This window comes from Salminus brasiliensis, chromosome 7 (assembly GCF_030463535.1).
Source record: "Salminus brasiliensis chromosome 7, fSalBra1.hap2, whole genome shotgun sequence".
NCBI classification, from domain to species: Eukaryota; Metazoa; Chordata; class Actinopteri; order Characiformes; family Bryconidae; genus Salminus; species Salminus brasiliensis.
The window spans coordinates 9,766,243-9,786,364 of NC_132884.1; the positions used below are offsets into that span (position 1 = coordinate 9,766,243).

A 20,122-nucleotide genomic window follows, 5' to 3' on the forward strand; every position below is an offset into this window, starting at 1 on the left:
TGTAGTGTATATGGATCTGTCTGTTTCTACTTGCAACTGATGCAAATAAACTAACATTTAGCATTGTGAAATTATAAGTACTTACTGCTTTCTCTTATTGGTACCTTTGGTTCCTTGACTTGTCTCTTTCTACACAGAAGAGCCATGTTGGTATGAATGGCATAGTGGCTCCCTCTACAGTCATTACTGCATAACTACAGCAATTTCAACTGTGCCTGTCACATGTGCTGTTTTGATATAAAACAGTAACTTTACTTGTTGTGTTGGAAATGTAACACTTTTTAAATGAGCTATCTGCAGACTGGACGTGTCTTTTCCCCTTATTTAACTTTTTTTGGTTGTCTTTTCCCATCTCACACTTCTTTTGGACATGCTTCTCCTCTGTACTTTGAATTACCCCCTAGCTTTGTTGGCCATAAGTGCAAGATACTAACTTACTGCTGAGTGAGGCTCTACCATAGCTGAATAGTGTAATAATTACTTAAAGTTTGCTAATTTATTTATTAATTTTATACTATTTTCCTTACGCCCAAACACAGAGAAGAAAACACTTTTGGTGACTGACATTTATCCACAATCTTATGTTACAATTTTATTAGTCTTACAGCTCCTGAGCAAAATGAAAAAAGAAGTAAACTGGCTATTTATATGGTGTAATCTTATAAAATATATATTTTTAATACTCAATTGATTGAATTCTAAGTTAGTCTTCAAGAGGGCACTAATTCCTCTTTCTCTCTTCTCTACATTGAAACTGGGAATTCACCCGTTAAAAATCATGTTCTCCAGCCCTGCGTTTGTAAAGCTACCTTCCTGCAGACTTTGCAAACCTAATCCACCTCACCTGACTCAGCTCATTACTGCCATTAGAAGTTATTGGGTGTGTCCCAATTGTGCACAAATTACTAATACTAAATAGTTTTTAGTTTTTGGGTATAAAGGACGTGGTATAGAAGTGTCAAAGTTGAGTATACTCAAATATCCAAGACACAAGCTGTGTATAAAACTGTGCCCTATTAACTATCCCTTACATGTGGAAATCTAGTCCACTGCATAGAGCACTATTATAGGAAACAGAATTCAACAACGTAATGAACAATTTCAGGCACATTGTTATGCATGTGGGCAAGATGCAGCAATCTGATGGTCGGTCTTCCTCAAAGAAGTTGCATGCAAATCTTCAAACCAAACAACACAAAGGATTATGGGTATTTGTTTTTGAACACTGCTACAAATTGGCAGAACCTTAAAGTATTGCACTACATAGGGAATAGGGCACAGTTTCGGGAACAGCTGCATACACAGAACCAGACGGTTTTTGAGTGTAGTTATGATGGACATTATTATCCCAGAATGCAATGCGAAACCAAAGGGGAGGCATCACTTACATTTACAAGTATTAGTAAGAAATGGTGGATAATGATGCAAGTGCAGCTGCAACCGAGGCTGGCGAATGAGTAGTGACGTATGTTGGCATAGCAACGGCTCATCACTATCTGTTAGTATGTTAATATTTGGTGTACTAACCTGCCAAATCTACACTTTTAAGATTTGTAGTCTGTGGTCTATACCTTATATAATTAGTGTGTAGTACACAATTGAGTCACAGCCTTCGATCGTCTGAATGGGGTTTGTTAGATACCTGCAGGACCGTAACTCTCCAGCAGGAGTGTTGGAGGCCACTGCTGTAGAAGGTGTGTGTCAAGCAAAGAAGGAAACAACAAACAGTTGAATAATTTATTTGCAAAGAGTTGCATGTCATAAGCACAGCTGAACATGAGCATTGACTCTGGATACATCACATCACATGTACTTTAAACAAAGCAAACTACTTGTCAAACACACTGCGCTGAAGCAACACAGCTGCTGCACTGTGTCACACAGCACTCCTGTGAGGTGGCACTGAGCTAATATGGTGCTGTATTATAGATGTGGGATAGGGGTGAGATATATTAGGCAGCAAGTGAACAGTCAGTTCTTGAAGCTGATGTGAAAATAGCAGGAAAAATGGGTAAGCAGAGCTGCTTTGACAAGAGCCAATTTGCGACGACCAAAAGTGGTCAGAGAAAGGAAAACCAGTCAACTGGCAACAGGGTCATGGGCACCCAAGACTCACTGATGCGATCCATGGAGGCCCTACTTTACAACTTACAGGACGTTGATCTACTGCTAACATCTTAGAGCCAAACACCACAGGACACATTCAGAGAGTCTATGCCTTGAATGGTCATATCAGTTGTGGCAGAACAAGGGATACCCCATTATTAGTGCTAATGTTGTATCTGATCGCTGTATATTTCCATAGCTGCCCAATATTTACACTTCTCACCAAATACCTAGTTAATCTAATCAGTCTAATCCAATTCATTAAAGGTAATCAGATGAGGTGCTGGTGAACAAATCCATTCAGTTGCTGGGCATTAACCAATAAACTGGACATTTATTTTATTATTATCCACTATTAACTGAGAGTCTAGTTTTCTAACTGCTGGTTCCTAAATGTGGAGGTGAACGTCCCGTAGCATGCTGTTGCTTTGTTATCAAAGTTTCATGATCCAAACTATGTCAAAATTCTCTTCATTTATAGTATACCTACTACACTTTCCTTTCAAAGGATAATCTGTTCGAAATATTATGCAGTCTAAAGCCAGGCTTAATTCCTGTCCAGAAAGCTGACCCCTAGAGTTTCAGGGGTTAACCAGGTAGGGTTAAAGTCATGCAGGTCCAGTAGAAGTAGTAAGGGACAAGCAGGAAATCCTCACTTGGGCAATCCTCACATTTGGCTTAAACTACCCAGCATACTAAGAAATCTCGCTGTGTGAAATTCTCCCCTCCAGGTATCATCTACACAGCATGCACAGAGAGAGTCTATGTAGGGCAGAGCTTTCAACATCCTGTTGAAAGCTGCATCAGCTGTAAGCAGTGACAAATGAAGAAGCATCAGATGGAGATCTGCTTACAGTAAATCAGATTTTCATTCCACAAGAGGAATACATTACTCTGCCTCCTGTGACAGGGAATCAGAAGATGTAGCTTACAGAAATTGGTCTGATTTTTGCATATGGACCAGTAACAGCGACAAATTAAAGGAAAAAAACACCACTACAAACATCTTAGCAGCTTAGCAAAGAGCAGGGCTGCCAATGAGCCAGCACAATAGCTTCAATGCACATTGGTATTGGACTCTAAAAGTCTTTGTAACTGGTTTGGGGGGACAGTCCCTCAACTGGTGTTTTGATGATGGTGGTGGAGAGCACTGTCAAACACATCAGTCTTAAAATCTCCCATGGGTTTTCAGTTGGGTTGGGATCAGGTTTGAGACCACGAAACTCCTAGCATGAGGTTTACACCTGCACTTTGTGGTTGGGGACATTGTCATCCTGGCAGTCTTGAGCATTCAGGTCATGGACTTTTTGCCGGACCACCAAGTGGGTTTGCTTAGAAGAGGCACTTTATTTACTTTACTTTACTCTACTTTATCTGAGGCCTACATTTAGTAGCCATAAACGCTAACAAGTAGATTGCTGCTAAGAGGAGATGTAATCTTAGGTAAGCTGAGTCTCCTTGCTTAAAATAGTATTATTATAACGGGATAAATTATAAATAGTACGTAAAAATATTAATTATAAAGGGAAGTGGTGTGAAGACATACTGTGTCATTAATGTGCATCAAGGTTTGTAGCAATGGCATGTTGACTCAACATCACTACCACAGCATTAGCACTGCATCCGGCCTCACATGTACATATACATTTACATTTAAGGCATTTTGCAGACTTCCAGCCTCATGCTACCTCTTGCTATTGTGGTGGTAGCATTGCTACTGCTACTGTGGAGTTAATCACAAGCCATCTTCATAAAGGCTTGGGCCCTTAACATTTAAAAAATAGTAAATAGGTGGTCTACATCTTAAGGCTCTGAATGCTAGACTTGAGTCCTTTACCAGGCAGGGTCACGTGAAATGGTACATGAAACATAATATATGTAATTTTGGACCACAGCACCCACAATAAAGAGCAGATAATTTAGTCCCAAACTCCTCATTGTTGCAGCTGATTGTATGCAGCCAATGGCGGTCCGGCAAATCTAGGCAAAACAAAGCTATGCTCATGCTCATGTGGTGTAAAGTGGCCCAAATGGGTTTGTAGGCTTTTTGTAGGCTTTTTTTGTAGGCTTTTTAATGTGACCAATATAGAACATTTGTCTGAATGGCTCACGCTTCTAAACTGTTGTGCAAGTGCAAAAGAGCAATGCTTCCCGTGAAGCCTCGGTTTAATCTTCGCCAGCATCACAGGCGAGTTTCAGTGGCTGACAGCTGGACTTATCACAGAGAATTGTGTTCTTGGTTTCTTTAAAATTAGCTTTTAAGCTTTTTATTTTTTTGTTGCTGCAGCAGCGCCCTCATGTGGCTGTGCTCAGCCATTTCTTATTTTCTTAATGTGACTGACGTGAAGTCCATGAATGCAGAACTGTTTGTTCAGAGAATTGAAAATCTCAGATATAGTTTGTTTTTTGTACTCTGTTCGCACAGCCACACAGATAACACATCTGTGTCACATGACAAAAAAAATCCTGCAGTGTGAGGGGAGGCTAAGATGTTTTCTCTTTTGGCATCGTGATCTACAACTGAGATCAACTGTGTCTGATCAATATTTTAGTTTTGCCACAGATCATGGTGTGATAGCAACTGATTTGAATTCTATCATTATTATTAAGTATCATTCAATACATCATGCAGTAACAATGCCAATATTATGATTATCAAGCTATATACCTGCCTGGAAATACATCTGCACCTCTATTGTCTCTCATTTATTCAGGGTTTTCATTAAATTTGCAACACTTCTGTAGTTTGGAGGAAACTGCACTGGGGGACTATGGGTCAAACAAGCAAGACTGTTAAAGAAATGTATTTAGCTAAAGCAGCATAGCGCTGTTTTTCAAATGATGTCCTTTGGAAACACTCAGAAATGGGCTCTACTTGCTGCAATGTCTTGGGAAAATTTTCTTCTTTGTTGGATGCTTGAAGCCTGCAAACCAAAACAACGCCATTTTAGAACAGAACACAGAAAAGAAGAGATTTAGGAGAAGATATTTGATTACATACTTTGATTATTTAACAAGGGGTGGAACAACACTTATATTTTAATTACTAGAACTAAGAATTTGTACTTTGATTATTTCTGAATTCAGTGCTTATTTTTTTATTTTTACTTAAAATTTCTGGCTCCATGAGCAAGATTTTGCCACCGTAGCCATACTTTCACTTAGGTGGTGTGTATGTGTACCTTTAACACTCCTGAGCATAACATCTTTAATCATCTGGTACACCAGCTCACTGACATATGAAATGTAGCCCCTTAAACTTGGAAAGCCTGTGTGTGAGTCCACACTTCAATTCCATCACAAAACCTCACATATAATTTATTGAGGTTATGTATATATATATATATATATATATATATATATATATATATATATATATATATATATAGGATTCACAGCATTTACTAAAAAGTGTATAGTATGTATTGAATAATAGGCCTTCAGTTTAAGGGGTGTCATTTTCAGTCTACATATTTGATTGAAGAAGATAATTACATAATGTATCTGCTAGTTTATTACTGTTATAGTAAATAAACACATGCTCACCTTTTTTTTGGCCTTATCTATTGACAGCCCCGAGGCACTGAGAGCCGCAATCTTGGTCTCAATGTCTGAGACCTGAGGAGAGAAAAGAGTACCTGGCTTTAGTAAAACAAGACAGATAAAGTAAAATCCTTCATCTCACATAAGAAACCAAGCATTCACATTCATATGGCTTACACACCATAATGTATACAGTGAGAATACAACATAGGAATACAACATAAGAATTTGAGTAAAAAGTGGAATACTATAAAACAGATGAGTAGATCAGATCCACCTTAGAAAACTGTTTAAACACATTTTTATTCTAAATCTTTGTCTATTTTTAGCCTGAAATGAAAAATAAAAATCATTTTTTTACATGTCCAGATAAATAAATGTGTTAGATTTTTGTACATTTTGTTCAAACAGTTTTGCACTGCAACATTAGCGTGGCTAGTCCTGAAACATTACTGAAACAGGCAAACTGTTGCGAATGGACCTCCCCAGCTAGCAGAGAACGTTACAGCAATGTTCAGCACTATTCCAGGAAGGTTAGATTCATAATCACATTGGTATATCGATGATAAATAATATTTAATGAATGTGTCATGAAACATTTATTCTTTATATTTATATATATTACATCGTAACTTAAGAATTGGAGCATTTATTTAAACATAGTATTTCTAATACTAATATTAAAACGTTGAAATGATGAAGTTTGAAATATGCCTACCAAATGTGAAAAGCCCATATTTCAATTATTAAAAAAAAAAAAAAATAGAAAAAAGTTACATAAAACTTGGAACTAGGAACACTTGACACTTGAACATCAGAGGAACCAAGATCATAACCTTTTGAACGCTTAGCATTCTCCTAACTAAAAATGTATACCTGAGCCAGCTCCCAGGATTCATAAAAATAGTACAGTAATATATCTGTGTGGCGATTTCAGCACTGCTTACAGTGTTTTACTGGCTTTCTACAGCTCATACCTCACTTTCTGTGCTTTGGACCTTCGCAGCAGCTACTGCTAGTTGGTCCTCCAGTTCGGACAGTTCAGAGTCAACGAGGGGGCTAGCATAATGGTTCTTAGCATTGTGTTCAATCTTCCTCAACTTCCTCTCCATATCAAAGGCCTTCCCTGCTGTCAGATACACCTGCAAGAGATTACCATGAAACCTTGAGCCTGAACAGCCTGCAAAATGTACAAAATAGTGCATGTGCCTTGGCTCAGAACTTTCTCCTTAGCAAAGTCATCCAATTTTACTCTGGCAAGGAACACAACAATTCACCAAATGTCTAGTTGGTGATATCCAGTATGCACCCCCCCAACCCCAGTGTGTGGATATGCATAGTGCCATGACTGTATGTGTTGAATCAAAAGTATCTGCGAGCTTACATTTTCCTCAAGTTCCCTGTAAGCATCATCAGCTTTCTTTACATCTGTGCCCGCTAACTGAGGTCTGTCATTAGGGTTTGAGGGGGCCAACTCGGCCATAGCGTTTTCAGTGGCATTAAGGGTTCTTAGAACCTCGGTTGTGATGTCGCAAAGGGCCGTCGCAGTGGATCTCTGAAAGCCATGTAGAGGGAACAGCAATTAGCTGGGAGGAGAGGAGGCTTACTTGACATAGTAGTGCTGCAAGGGCTATATCGGGGTTGCCTTAGTCTTCCTGACGCTTAAGTTACAGTACATGAGCTGCCAGTATTGCAGATGCACACCAACTAATTACTGCTGCTGCCTGAGAAAGCAAAAAGGGGTCTGGCACTCACTGGTTATAAGCTTTCGGCTGTCTTAATGAAGGGCTATGCTGGCAAAATAGGCAGCAGTGTAAAAAAAAAAAATGAACACCATTTTTAAAAGAAAAATACAAATTTAAACATAAGGTGGTTGTAACCTCAGGCTCCTGCAGTAGGCGTTGCACAAGGATGATTGGACTATAAATACCTGCAGGTGTGTGATGGGATTCATGGATTGAGAAGAGCTGTTACAGTGAAGTGAATGTTGTGTTTGATGTGTGGTGCAAAGCAGACATTAACAATTGACAAAAAGGAGGACTACATTTGAGCATGCCAAAGGCCATAGTTAAAGGAAGTAGCTGAATCTGCAGGTCTGTTAAAGCGAAAATTGCTTCACTTAAGGTAAGAATTGCTTCCAGAAGTCAACGCAGGTTCTTCACAAGCAGTTTCTGAAAGAACAATCAGCAGGGAACTGCACACCATGAACACCTGGAGCAGAGAATTTCATGTAGACTGGGATTTCTACCACTGCTGGTAGACCCATATGACCATATACTTCTACACACCTGCAAATTCAGCTACTTCCTCGTACCATGGTCTCTGGCACACCCGAATGCAATCAATCCTTTTCGCCAATCACTAGCATCTGTTTTGCAGCCCAGTTTCAAATCTTTCATCACTCTGTGAATCCCGTCACACACCCTGCAGGTATTTCTAACAGGTATTTATCAGCCGTAAACCGTTTTAAAGTTCCAGAGAACACAGCTTAAAATATAAAAATGATTTATTTTTTAATTGAGAGTTAAAATTTATATTAATTGTATTAATTATTAATATTGTATTAATATATTGTATTGTATTAAATATTGTATGAATATTAATACAATAAATATATCCTAATGACTTTCTACTAGATTTCGGAGCATTGCTGGAAGGATTTGATTGTATTCAGTGGCAAGAGCGTAAGGTCAGGGTGTTGGATGATCACCACCCCACCTCATCCCCAACTCTTCAGTCCTCTAAGGGCTTTTATCGAATGCCATTTTCTGGTGCAATTTATATTGTAGTTACTGCTGCACCTTTTGTGGCTTCAAAAGACAAAAGACAAAAGACAAAAGACAAAGCTTCCAAATACTAAACAAACTTATTTATTTATTTATTTTTTCTATTGTTATTTATTACACAAAAAGTGTTATTATTTAAATAAATTATATTAATGTAAACATATTTACATTTAAATAGTATGACATGACAACAGGAATAACTCCAGACTTCTAAGGGTTAAGCACAAAAAAAGACACTGGAGAGTAAAGAACAACTTACCTTGTTAGACTCCAGGTATCGCCTGCAGATGTTGGATTCTGAGTTTGTATGTGTGTGTATGTGAATGAATTCTTACCTTTTGCGCCTCTGTGGGCATCTCATCGCTGGAGGAACTTAATTCTTCTTCCTGAGCCACAAGAGCCGGCAATCCCTGGTCGACATGGATCCCGCCTCTAACTCCAGGCCCCTTGTATTGGGGCGGTTTCTTGGACTCTTCCTCATCAGAAGACAGAGCACGGTCACTCATCAGCTCGTCCAGCTTTCTCTTTAGCTTCTCCTCTTCCAGCTGGCTTGAGGTGGGCTGTGCTGGCTGCAGGCAGACATGAACTCTTTTCAGTGTCTGCACTTGAATATTTGATCAACAATGCACACAAAGTGTAGAGCTTGAGAATTAGTTAGAGCAGATCCGTCCTCGTTCCACCCACAAAGGCTTAGCTAGTGCTTTCTAGCTGTTGCTAGGTTGGACAAGCTTTAAGAAATGTTAACACACTATATGGACAAAAGTATTGGGACACCTGCTGATTTATTGTTTCTTCCATTAAAACAATTAAAAATGAGTTCATCCTGCTGTTGTTGGAGCAACTGTCTCTACTGTCCAGGGATTAAGGCTTTCCACTAGATTTTAAAGCATTGCATTTTGGATGAGCGTGTCTGTGAGGTCAGGATGTTGGATGATTATCACCCCAATTAAGCTCCCCAAACCATCCCAAAAGTATTGGATGGAGCACCATCATTCCAGAAAACACAGTTCTTCCACTGCTCCACAGCTCAATGCTGGGGGGCTTTATACCTCTCTAGCCCATGCATTATCTTGGGGATTAGAATCTGGGATTATGCATGGTGCCATCAGGTTCATGTGTTATTAAAATGTGATGGACAATTTGTGTTCACTAGTTCTGTTGTGTTTATGTGAGAATAGAGGTGCTTCATGGAAATTTTGTTTACAGTATATATTGGGATCCTAATAAATGACACTGTTAAAGCAAAGAGTCTTCTAATTTTTATAATAATGACCATGACAATGAAACTTTGTAAAGCTTCACATAGCCTCACTGTGAACAAAGCTAAAGGCTAACTATTTTTGGTTCAGTGAATAGACAATGTAAAATATTTCACTGTACTGTAAGTCACTCATGATCAAGCTATAAGTTAAGTGTGGTACTTTATTGATTAGTCTAGACATTTCTGAACAGGCTTTCTCAAAAGCATCTTAACACAATGATAATAAAGAAACGGTGGAGCATAGCACTGAACACTCCCTCTTCTATTTAAGATGTTCTCAATGCTAAGATTAAAGATAATTTTGTTCAGAGATTATTTATTGAATGCTAGTTATTTGTAGCTCCAAACTCTACACTTGTAATTGCAATTATAATATCTTACTTTTTTATAATGCTTGAGGAAAATGACTTCTTTAAATAGTTTGTACCTATCTACAAATTATAATTCTTTTTCTAATTTTACCTCAATTAGAATGGCCAATAATCCATTCTCATTCATGTGAACTCCTCTTATCACTAGGAGGGTGAAGACTAGCACGTCTCTCAAGCCAGCCAACAAACTGCTGCTGATGCAGCATCTGAGGAAGGTGCAGCTCCAATACGACAGCTAATAGACGCCTATGCTGACCAACATCACACTGGTGGTGTGGTGGCGAGGAAGTGTCGTCAACCCACCCCTGAGAGAACAATGCCAATTGTGCGCTCTCTGGCTCTGGCTGCTGATGGCAAGCAGACTGATTCAAACCAGCGATCCTTAAATCACAGCCACAGTGTCTTAGTATGCTGCATTCTGAGCCTTGAGGATTGTATTTTATACCCATATACAAGCAAACCTGCATTGAATTCTTTTATGACTTTTAGTAAATATGCCTTATTTCTGTTGAACGACTCTACCTGATCATGTGATACAGTCATCTTCTCCTCCAGGCGATTCAGAAGACTCTCAATGGCATACATTCTCTTGTTCAGCTCATTAATCTGCATTCAAGCAGCAGAGAGACACAGAGTTGACAAACAAACAGCTCTTGTTACTGTGCACAACGTGAGTGGAAACCCAATTAGCTTCATATTTCACACTTAGCCCATCTGCCACTTTTAAATTATAACATGCACTCATTATTAAGTCGAGGCTTAAAATCCTCGGTTAGGCTTTTTCATAGAACGTTCCACATCGAGCTTCTTGCCCTGGGGCACTAACTCATGAATATAATTGTTTTTCATGCATGCCAATAGCTAATGCCACCCGCAGGAATACCGGAGGAGCGTTCTGCGGAATGTTCTCCTGAGAAGAGGCACGGCTGCGGCGGCGTGAGGGAAGCTGATAGACGGGGTAACGATACGCATCCTCCTCCTCAGAGGTGTCCACGTAGTGAGTGCGCTGAGGCAACGAGGAGTTTATTTTTGACAGAGACCGAGCGCGCACCATCCTGTGCTCCATGTGGCTGCCATCATCTACACAAGAGGAGAAATTAATTATTCATTATTAATTATCTTTAATAACAACTAGATACATAGATTTTATTATTTATTTATTACTGTGTTTACACAGTAATAAATAAATAATAAAATCTACGTCATACTCTACTAAAGCCTGAGTAGACTGATAAATCACTGTGCATCCTGAAAATGCATCCTGAAAATATTGGATGGAGCACCATCAATCCAGAGAACACAGAGCCACTGCTCCACAGAGCTTCATACCCGTCTAGCCCACCCCTGCCAATAGGTGGCATGGTGGCAACAGGGTTATGTTTATCTGCTCAGAAAGTCCTGTTCTATTGGCAATAATTCTCTACAGGGACTACACAAGCTGTGTGTGTGCAGTTGCACATCTGTGTCAGCAAACATTTATACATATACTGTAGGTGTTATAACCTGGGCGTGAGAACCGGTCCAGACTCTTTCTGCGATTCATCCTATGTGGATGATGATGATGATGGTACATGTCGGGGGTGTATTCGAAATCGTTCCTCGACAGTCCACGCTCATCCGGGATATACTGAGAGAGAGAAAGAAAGAGTTAGGCTAATAAGTAAATTAATTCTAGCTGTAATGTCTAAGTGAATTGTGAAATGAATTAAATAACTCCTGCCTGAACAGACTGGCGCCGGGAGTGGCTGCCATATTCGTCCATTTCTAGGTCCATGGGGTGGACGGAGAGCAGACGCTTCGCCTTTCGCATCTGGAGAGGGTAAAGCATGCAGGAGTTCAGCGTTTAAGGCATAGCCGTTGATTATGTGAACAGATAAGAGGTTGTGAGGGGAGATTTCTACCTGTTTATAGCGCTGGGCTTCTGTTGCATCCATATGGTCATCATCATGGCCATTGTACACATCTAAAAGGAAAGACATTGATGATTTGTCATTTAGGGTTAGGTGGGGCAATATGTTAGTTATCTTTGTAGTGATAAAGTATATCAAAATAAACTTTCCTTAGAAAACTGCAGATAACATGGACATCTCTAGAACCTGCTAATTATAATCAACTAGTGATGTCAAATGGTCAAATTAAAACATTGTAACTTTATCTGATGTTAGCAGTAATGGTTCCAGAATTTTCATTTTGGATAAGCAAGATAAATCTGAATTTCATCCCATTAATTTGTTCATTACCAATTCCCATCTGCAGGTCACATGATACATGACTGAACAGCTGTGAAACAGTGATGTATCTCTTTGTCCAAGAAACCAAACCAAAGGTAGATTTACTCAACAGTAAACAACTTTTAATGGTGTTGCAAGCCTGTCTAACTTTATGTATAATACTTAACTGGGTGTTAAGTAAAGCGTCCAGCAAAGTTTACATAAAAAATGCAAAGCAGACAAATTATGAAACACTCCGTAACTAACATCCCTTTATCACTGGACAGCATGGCATCACATGGCACCATGGCACCACACACAGCCTTAAGACAGAGATTTTGCATTTCTATATTTTAAGTTTTACTTAGAATGGCTGTTCACAGTGATTTTGCGGTAGTACGGTTAGGTGGCGGGCAGCAGATTTCCCCAGCTATAGTGCGGCATCAGAACCTCCCGGCCATCCTGACAACTAGCTGCTAAATTCCACAAAAAAGTGGAGAGGCGCCAGGCGCCTGGATGTGAGGGACGACGGGGCACGTAGGGCATCCGCTTCCCCCAGTCATGTCTCAAGCATTAGTGCGCCAGGTTTAGGTTTAGCTTTAGCTTTCATTCTCAAGGTTGCTCAGCCTTAAAGAGAGTGCAGAGCCACGTTAGCTTTGTGATTGGCCAGGGGTGAGCTCATGTACCTATATAACCTGACCACTTTTAGGACCACGCACTTTACACCAAGAGGAGAGCAGTGCTGGTGAAATACAGCAGACATTTATTAGACTTTGGGAAGACATACTTACGTATGTCATACAGACGTACACTTTTTGGAGCTTAAAAGCATAAGAAATGAGCTGTAGCTGTTTGTTTCCATATTCAGTTTAGAGCCTCACCATCACATAGGGAGAGACCTTCCTAGTTACACTGGACTCCTGACCATGTAAGACTATATGGTCGATGTGATTTGAACATATGATCACGCACCTCCTGACAAGCAAGCAGTTAGATGGTTGCACCACTCTGCTGTAAAACGTCGTATATATCTGTGTCCAAGAAAGAACACAATTAATAGATACTTAGTGCAACTTCACAGCTCAGGAGTGGTACAGCGGTCTAATTACCTGCTAATCAAGTGTGAGATGATCATAAATTCACATCCCAGCAGGGGCTGAGCACTCCACTGTCCAATGCCACCCAGTCTGGGGACGTGCACCTCACAAAGGCTTGATTTATTCTGGCTGGCTGCAACGTTTCACTGCTAGCGAACAACTGCTCTTAGGTTTGCGTTGTAGGAACACAAGTCATCTGTTTGTCAACTCACTGCGGACATCTGGCATGCTTTGCGTGTCATCGTCACGCCGACCTGAACAAACAAAGGAGAATAATGGGAATGTTAATCCTGTGCCATCTGGGAACAACTGGAAGAACCCTGACGTTAACATTTCATACCAGCAGGCTTTTCACGGAGCCAGTCAGGCAGACAACCATATCACGACAGTCATATTATTCAGCCTCAGGCTGACTATACATTTGTTTTGGTTAAGATTCTGTTGGTGTTCCTGCAGTTATAAGGCTCAAACCGTGGCACATCAGTAACAACTATCATTCACATGCAGATATCCTTCAGGTAAAGCCAGGGTAAATAATCCTCAATATTAGGGGTGCCAAAACTTTGTGTTGGGGTTGGGGGGCAAAGTGCAGTGTTTGTAGAATAAACATAGGGATGGAAGCCAGTTTTGGTAGAGAATGTGTATTTTATGTATATTTTATAATGTATTTCAATATAACCAATAAATAAACCAGTAGGAAAACGTTAGGGTCTTCTAGACATGTGCAGCAGGCCTAATGATTTCTGGGAATTTACATAAGGGAAAATACATGTCTGTCATTTTCAGTTCATTTCCATTCAGCTGAATAATGGTTGCATTTAAATTTGAATTGGAATAGTGTAACATGATTACAGTAGGTCTTTCAATTAAAAAAGTTAAGCGCAGAGCCATAGAATTCAGAGTACTGCCATGACATTCATGCCAATGATTGGTTGGATGGAAACATCAGACCACAACTGTAAGTGCATTAAGTGCATAATTTACAATTTGCTATTGTATCCATTTATCAAAACAAAGATTCAAAAGTTTTGAACAAAGAGACATGTTTGAAACCAATTTTTGCTCTAAAGCTCCCTTTTCTGCAACTGTAACACCATATCATGATGGAAGGTGTTCATACCATATCACAGAGTTTCCATTTCTCTACAACACAACTCATCATACCAGATACAGCATTCATAAACAACCTCAACAAATCGTGTTCAGACCCCAGAACAACATGTGATCTGCTACTGCCTCAGAGTGTGAATGCAACCCTCCGGCTCCAACAGATCAGCAAGTCACTGACCTAATATCCTGCTTAGTGGCAAAAACAGCCTTTCATGTTCAATATCTTCATAAGGCTCTCTTAAACCATGTGACTTTCACTGGTAACTTATAGCTTAAACAATTTGCTGCAGGGCAGATGAGCAAAGAAGTCACAAGTCTTCCAGAACTTCTATCCTACATGTAAAGTCAGATACCAGTAAAATGAGCCAAACAAATCTTTACTCAAACAAGGTGGTGTCTCCGTCTCAGCCCCCTCGGCATAGGAGGGCTATGTGTGTGATGTTATGTCTCCATGGAAATGTATGATAACGTGAAGTGATGATGTGAAAGGTCATTCAAGCACAATGCAGGCTATCAGGATGTCTTTTTATAGTACGCACCCTCTTCGTTTAATCTCTTGTAGAGTGACCTCATCACCTTGGCACTGCCAAAGCGCTTGAAGCGAGAGCGCATGTTGTCATGGAACCACCCCAGGGTTCCGATTTTCAGGACGCTGTCAAAAGTAATAAATGGAGTTAGATTAATAATTTGTTGCTCATTTCAATTTTCATTTTTGACCTTTTCACATTTGATAAAATAAACCAATATAAATGCTTAAAAATGACCCCCTTTAACTTCTTTAACTTATCCTATAAAGCCGCTGTTTTGGAGATTTTTGTGTGTGACAGTGATGAGTGAAGTTAAGGAGCTGAGGGGCTTTACATCCCTCCCACTTCTGCTTAGTAACATGCATGACATTTTGTCCATGTACAATCTTAAAAAAAATAAAGGTGCATCAAAACAAGAAACATTTTGGTAAATCTGTGAGTGTGAAAAAACTTCACTTGGTGCAAAGGTTTTTTATACTGACACATTTCTTTAACAAAAATGGTTCTTTATAAAACCAGAGTGGTTCTTCTGTAGCATTGCTCAATGAACCATTTTTTTTCTGGCATCCCTCTCAAAAAAGTCACACTTGTTTAGTCTTTGTCTAATTGTACTTTATGAACTTGAATATTTAACATGCTGGAATGATACAGACTAGCAAACTGTGAAAACCTCTGTTTTTATAGGACTTAGAGGTGGCCACATTTGCTAATGATGAATTAATCAAGCATTTTTAATATATTTTTGCTTTTACATTTTGGCTTCATGTCTGTTAAATAAATAATGGCACGGTGGAATCTGTGTTGCTGTTATTCATGCATTCATCTAATTTTAAGTCATTCTAAGAGCCAGATGTTAATTATGTCTTGATACTTAGAACCATATAATTCAAAGAGGACTGTGTAGTACTGAAAGACTTACCCTCTAGTACTTTGGAGGAATACTCTAAGCACAGTAGTGACACTGAAATGGCAGCATAGCAGCACTGCTGAGCTGAGAATAGTACGACCAAAATTATCTAGCCAGCAGAGACCTTGGGGTCAAAACACCTGACCCCTGAGCAAAGTCAAAAGGGCGACTAACAAAAATTGTTTCTAGCTGTGCACATACAAGGTGTACCAACAAAGTAGAAGAGTCTTATATTGTTTAAAAAATCTTTAGAACATGCTTATACTTTGTCAGTGTTATTCTTTTGCTTAGACCCTTAATATTACCTGTTCAGTGGTGGTTCGCTGGTGGTCACCTTGCAGTGACGGACCAGGAGGAGGGAGGCGGATTTCATTACAGAAAAACACTGCTTGCTTAATGTCTATCCACAAATTGTCAAAGATATTTCAGTCAGCGGACTGTGAGGGCCATTTAAAAAAATGATTCTCAATAAAAAAAAATGCAGAATGTGTCATTTGGCCAAGGGTGCCCAAACCTTTAGACTGTGCATAATGTACCGGCAATATAACTGTACAAAAGCACTACAACACTTCCCCAAAGATTCCTCACCGGGACATTCGACAGGGGTCACAAACCCAGCCCCGTTCTTTCTTGTTGTAGCGGCTGCAGGTCTTGCAGGTATACATTTGGCAGTCCAGGCACTGGCGTTTGCTGTTAACCAGAAACTTGAAGGGCTGCAGGCAGTGGATGCAGTGGGAATCCGCCAGGTTGGTTTGGGAGCCTAGCAGCTCCCTTTTCGTGTCCTCCTTCTCAATCTTAGTGCGCAATGCCCTAAAGGACCCAAAAGAATCAGGGAACACTGGGAAAATTGTCTATCAGGCAAAAGGACATGTATTGGAGAAGACAGGTGTTGTCATTACCCACCTAGTGTCGGGAGCATTGCTAGTGCTTAGGGGACCCCCCCCACACACACACATACACCTTTCACTAGATAGTTATTTAGTAGAGAAACAAATTTTTAAATGGTGTACAAACCTTTACTACCTGATATTTTATGTTTAGTTGTCTTTCAATATAGCATCCCGTGGTGTCACCACATCTGTCAAACCTTAATATAACCTTATCCACTATCCCCTTAATACCTTTATCAGCCAAATGATACTATATTGCTTAGTATGCTTATACCACTTTTGCGCTCTCTGTTAAAAAACAGTTCTATCACGGGTCTAGACTAAATCTAGAAACAGATTTAATCTCTGCAAGCATTACGTCAACTCTAAAACTCGATGGCTGCCTTTCTCACCGACAGCAGACATTATAAAAGCTGACACTGACAAACCTACTTCATGGAACAGGGTGTAAAGAAGGCATCTTGTTCAGACATGAGCAAATGAAAAAGCAATAGCCAAACAGAGGAGTCTTTGTGTGGAAGGGAAGAATACTTCTCACAGCATCTTGTTTTCCCAGGCAGAGCCATGGAGCGATCTGGCCTTGTGACTTTGCCATGATCATCATAATGGGAACTGCTTTACAACATGAGGCTTTTGACCCTTACATTCCGCTGCTCCTGACATATTCTATAGAAAGAACAGGGCAGGGACGGTCATGATAATGCTTGCCCTTCGGGATCTATGTTTACTAATTATAGAATAAGCCGGTCGGTATAGGGAATGAAAGCTCAGTACATTGAAGTGCCATACTGTGAGCATAACCAAACAGAGCTGTAAAACAATTCTTAAACCCTGAAAATGTTATGTAACAGTCCTGACTGGTTATATTTATGCCCCCAAAACAGACACACACCCAGCCCACTAGCAAAAGACTTACGACAGCTAAGTAAAGCAAAAGCCATATTGTGAAAATATGGTGTTTTTATACTTGCAGACAGTTTTCTGAAATATTTTTTCCCCAGGATACACAGCTTCCCCAGACAATTCTTTTAATAGTGTAAAAAATGTAACCAACTATGTAACCAGTAAGCTGTCGCAGTGCCGCAAACCAGTCAATCAGAGCAGTGCTCATGATTAGTTTCATTCTGAGGCATAATAACAGGGTTGTAATTTTTTTTTTTTTTTTTTTGCTTCCTATGATGCCATTAATGTAAACAGACCCATTCAGAGCAGAGGAAAATGAACTGGTGTTTCCTAACAGGCTTCAGACTTAAAGTAACGCTTTTAAGGCTCACCCAAGCCTTTCCTCTTCTTTCTTCCTCAGCTCGAAATCTCTCTGGATGACCTCCCACACATGCTTGGCCTCCTCATCCGTGAGCCTGGACAGGTCCAGTTTCTTATCCATGCTAGAACTGCGTGACCAAGCTCCTCAGTTCCAATGACCTGAATGCAACAACAAAAGTTACGTTATTGGTTTTAAAAGCTACTTCTATGCTCCACTTTTAGATGATATTCATAACTGATCAGATCTAAAAGGCACTCCCTTCTGGCAAACATACTGTCAGCCTACTGTCTTTTAGGGCGGGGTACAACATAGCGTGGGGTAAAATGTAATATGGACTTTAACACTTTATTGAGGATTGACTATGGTCAGGATCAGACACTTGTTAATAATTTATTTTCAAGGTATTAAGCATTATTCACTATTTATTCATTATAAATTCTCTATTCCCTTTTAGTACACAGTTGGAGGTCTGTTATGCAAACATCCAAAATGCTTTCATTACAACATTAGCTGTAATGATGTGCAATAAACACTTTGTTAGAATCTTGTTAAACACTTCAATTTATATGTGACTTTAATACATTATTTGTGTTTACTTCCTCAGACATACTGTAGATATTATTATTTAGAAAGATTGTGTCACAAATAGCTCAACATTTGTTACATATTCCAAAGTAAACAAAGCAATTAAACAAAGCAAAAACATAACCTTCTCAGACCTTTTCAGGAATGGTAATTGCAAATTAATACTAATGGTAGCTAATAAGGCAATTCTTTCAGAACTAACAGGCACAGATACATGGTGAATGCACTATTTAAAGGTATCAACGAAGAACTAAACAGTAAAATCACCCACAATACCTTTCTTTTTACACAAATAAACATGATTAGGTAGAACATTTATACAGCTTTTGGTCACTTTTTTGTGTTTCCATTGCAAGCTCATCTGCAAATTTTTAGCAGCAATTGGACTTCATTTACATTTGTCTTGATGCTCATCCTGAAGACACCCTGATGTTTCTGGACCATGAAAGTGGCTTTTTTATTATAAATGTTTTTTAACCTCTGAGTGTTTTGTGTGTGTAAATCATCAACATCATTTATAATGCACATTAAATAACTCACAGGGAGAGCTGGAACTACCTAGTTCGTTGTAACACAGCATTACTGTTAATTGATTGTACCACAGTGTTTGGATTAAGCCTTCCAACAGTGAACCCATATCTTCCCACAATCGTTAAGTTCATTTTTCAAACAAGGTTTTACGCACAGATTTAACTATGTGATATACTTCAATAATAATAATAATAATAATAATAATAGTAATAATAATGAAATATTACTGCTACTACTACTACTCTTACTACTACTACTACTAATAATAATAATGAATTTTGCTAAACAAACATTTAATTCTACAAGGGTCCTGAAACGAACCACCTCCCATCAATACCCAAAATCAAATGTGACGATTGTAAGCAATGATTCATCAGTGATTAATGAAATTACTGATTGCACTATAACTGCACGCTGCAAATGGCTAAATCATTGTGCATGCATTACATTAAAGATGAATAATGCCATAACCGCAAAAAATACTGCAGTCTGCAAATATGTTAATGTTTAGACTCTAATCCATACAGGATTGATTTGATGTTGATCTTTAGAGCCGCGCATATGGCCACAATTTAATGATTACTGCAGACTGTTAGAGGTAACCGAACCTGAAACCTAACATGAATCAAGCATGACAGGCACCTAATGCACTCAAGCGGCCATTAGCCAAGCCCTTGATCTGTGTGACACCGAGCATGTGAAATATTTAGCGTGCTCCCATAATGGGAAAATTTAACACTATTTAAAAGCAGAATTCCAAACATCTCCATCCACTACAAACTGTACATAACTGTACTTTAGAAACAGCAGTCTTATATATTTACCTGTGTGTGTGTGTGAGAGAAGAAAGTCCTAATGGAGTCTCTCGAGGCTGTGGCACTGAAACTCAGGAACAGGCTGAAATGGTACGGCTGTGTTAATCACATGCTTATAT

At 39.3% G+C, this 20,122-nt stretch overlaps 1 protein-coding gene across 3 annotated transcripts; it reads right to left on the minus strand.

The window, feature by feature from the left end:
* Positions 1 to 1,723: 1,723 nt before the first annotated feature.
* mlpha (melanophilin a) lies at positions 1,724 to 18,390 on the minus strand. 3 transcript variants are annotated; one of them, XM_072683762.1, is made up of 14 exons: positions 18,083 to 18,390; positions 16,507 to 16,728; positions 15,024 to 15,136; positions 13,587 to 13,628; positions 11,969 to 12,030; positions 11,788 to 11,877; positions 11,571 to 11,694; positions 10,951 to 11,147; positions 10,590 to 10,673; positions 8,771 to 9,004; positions 7,034 to 7,204; positions 6,627 to 6,791; positions 5,653 to 5,724; positions 1,724 to 5,030 (listed from the first exon to the last, which is right to left on the minus strand). In XM_072683762.1, exons 1-14 carry the CDS (start codon positions 18,190 to 18,192, stop codon positions 4,965 to 4,967), a joined length of 1,752 nt encoding a protein of 583 aa, XP_072539863.1. In that variant the 5' UTR covers positions 18,193 to 18,390; the 3' UTR covers positions 1,724 to 4,964. The 3 variants fall into 3 exon arrangements, with proteins under 3 accessions (XP_072539863.1, XP_072539864.1, XP_072539867.1); XM_072683763.1 differs by lacking the exon at positions 7,034 to 7,204; XM_072683766.1 differs by lacking the exons at positions 6,627 to 6,791; positions 7,034 to 7,204.
* Between the last annotated feature and the right edge of the window lie 1,732 nt (positions 18,391 to 20,122).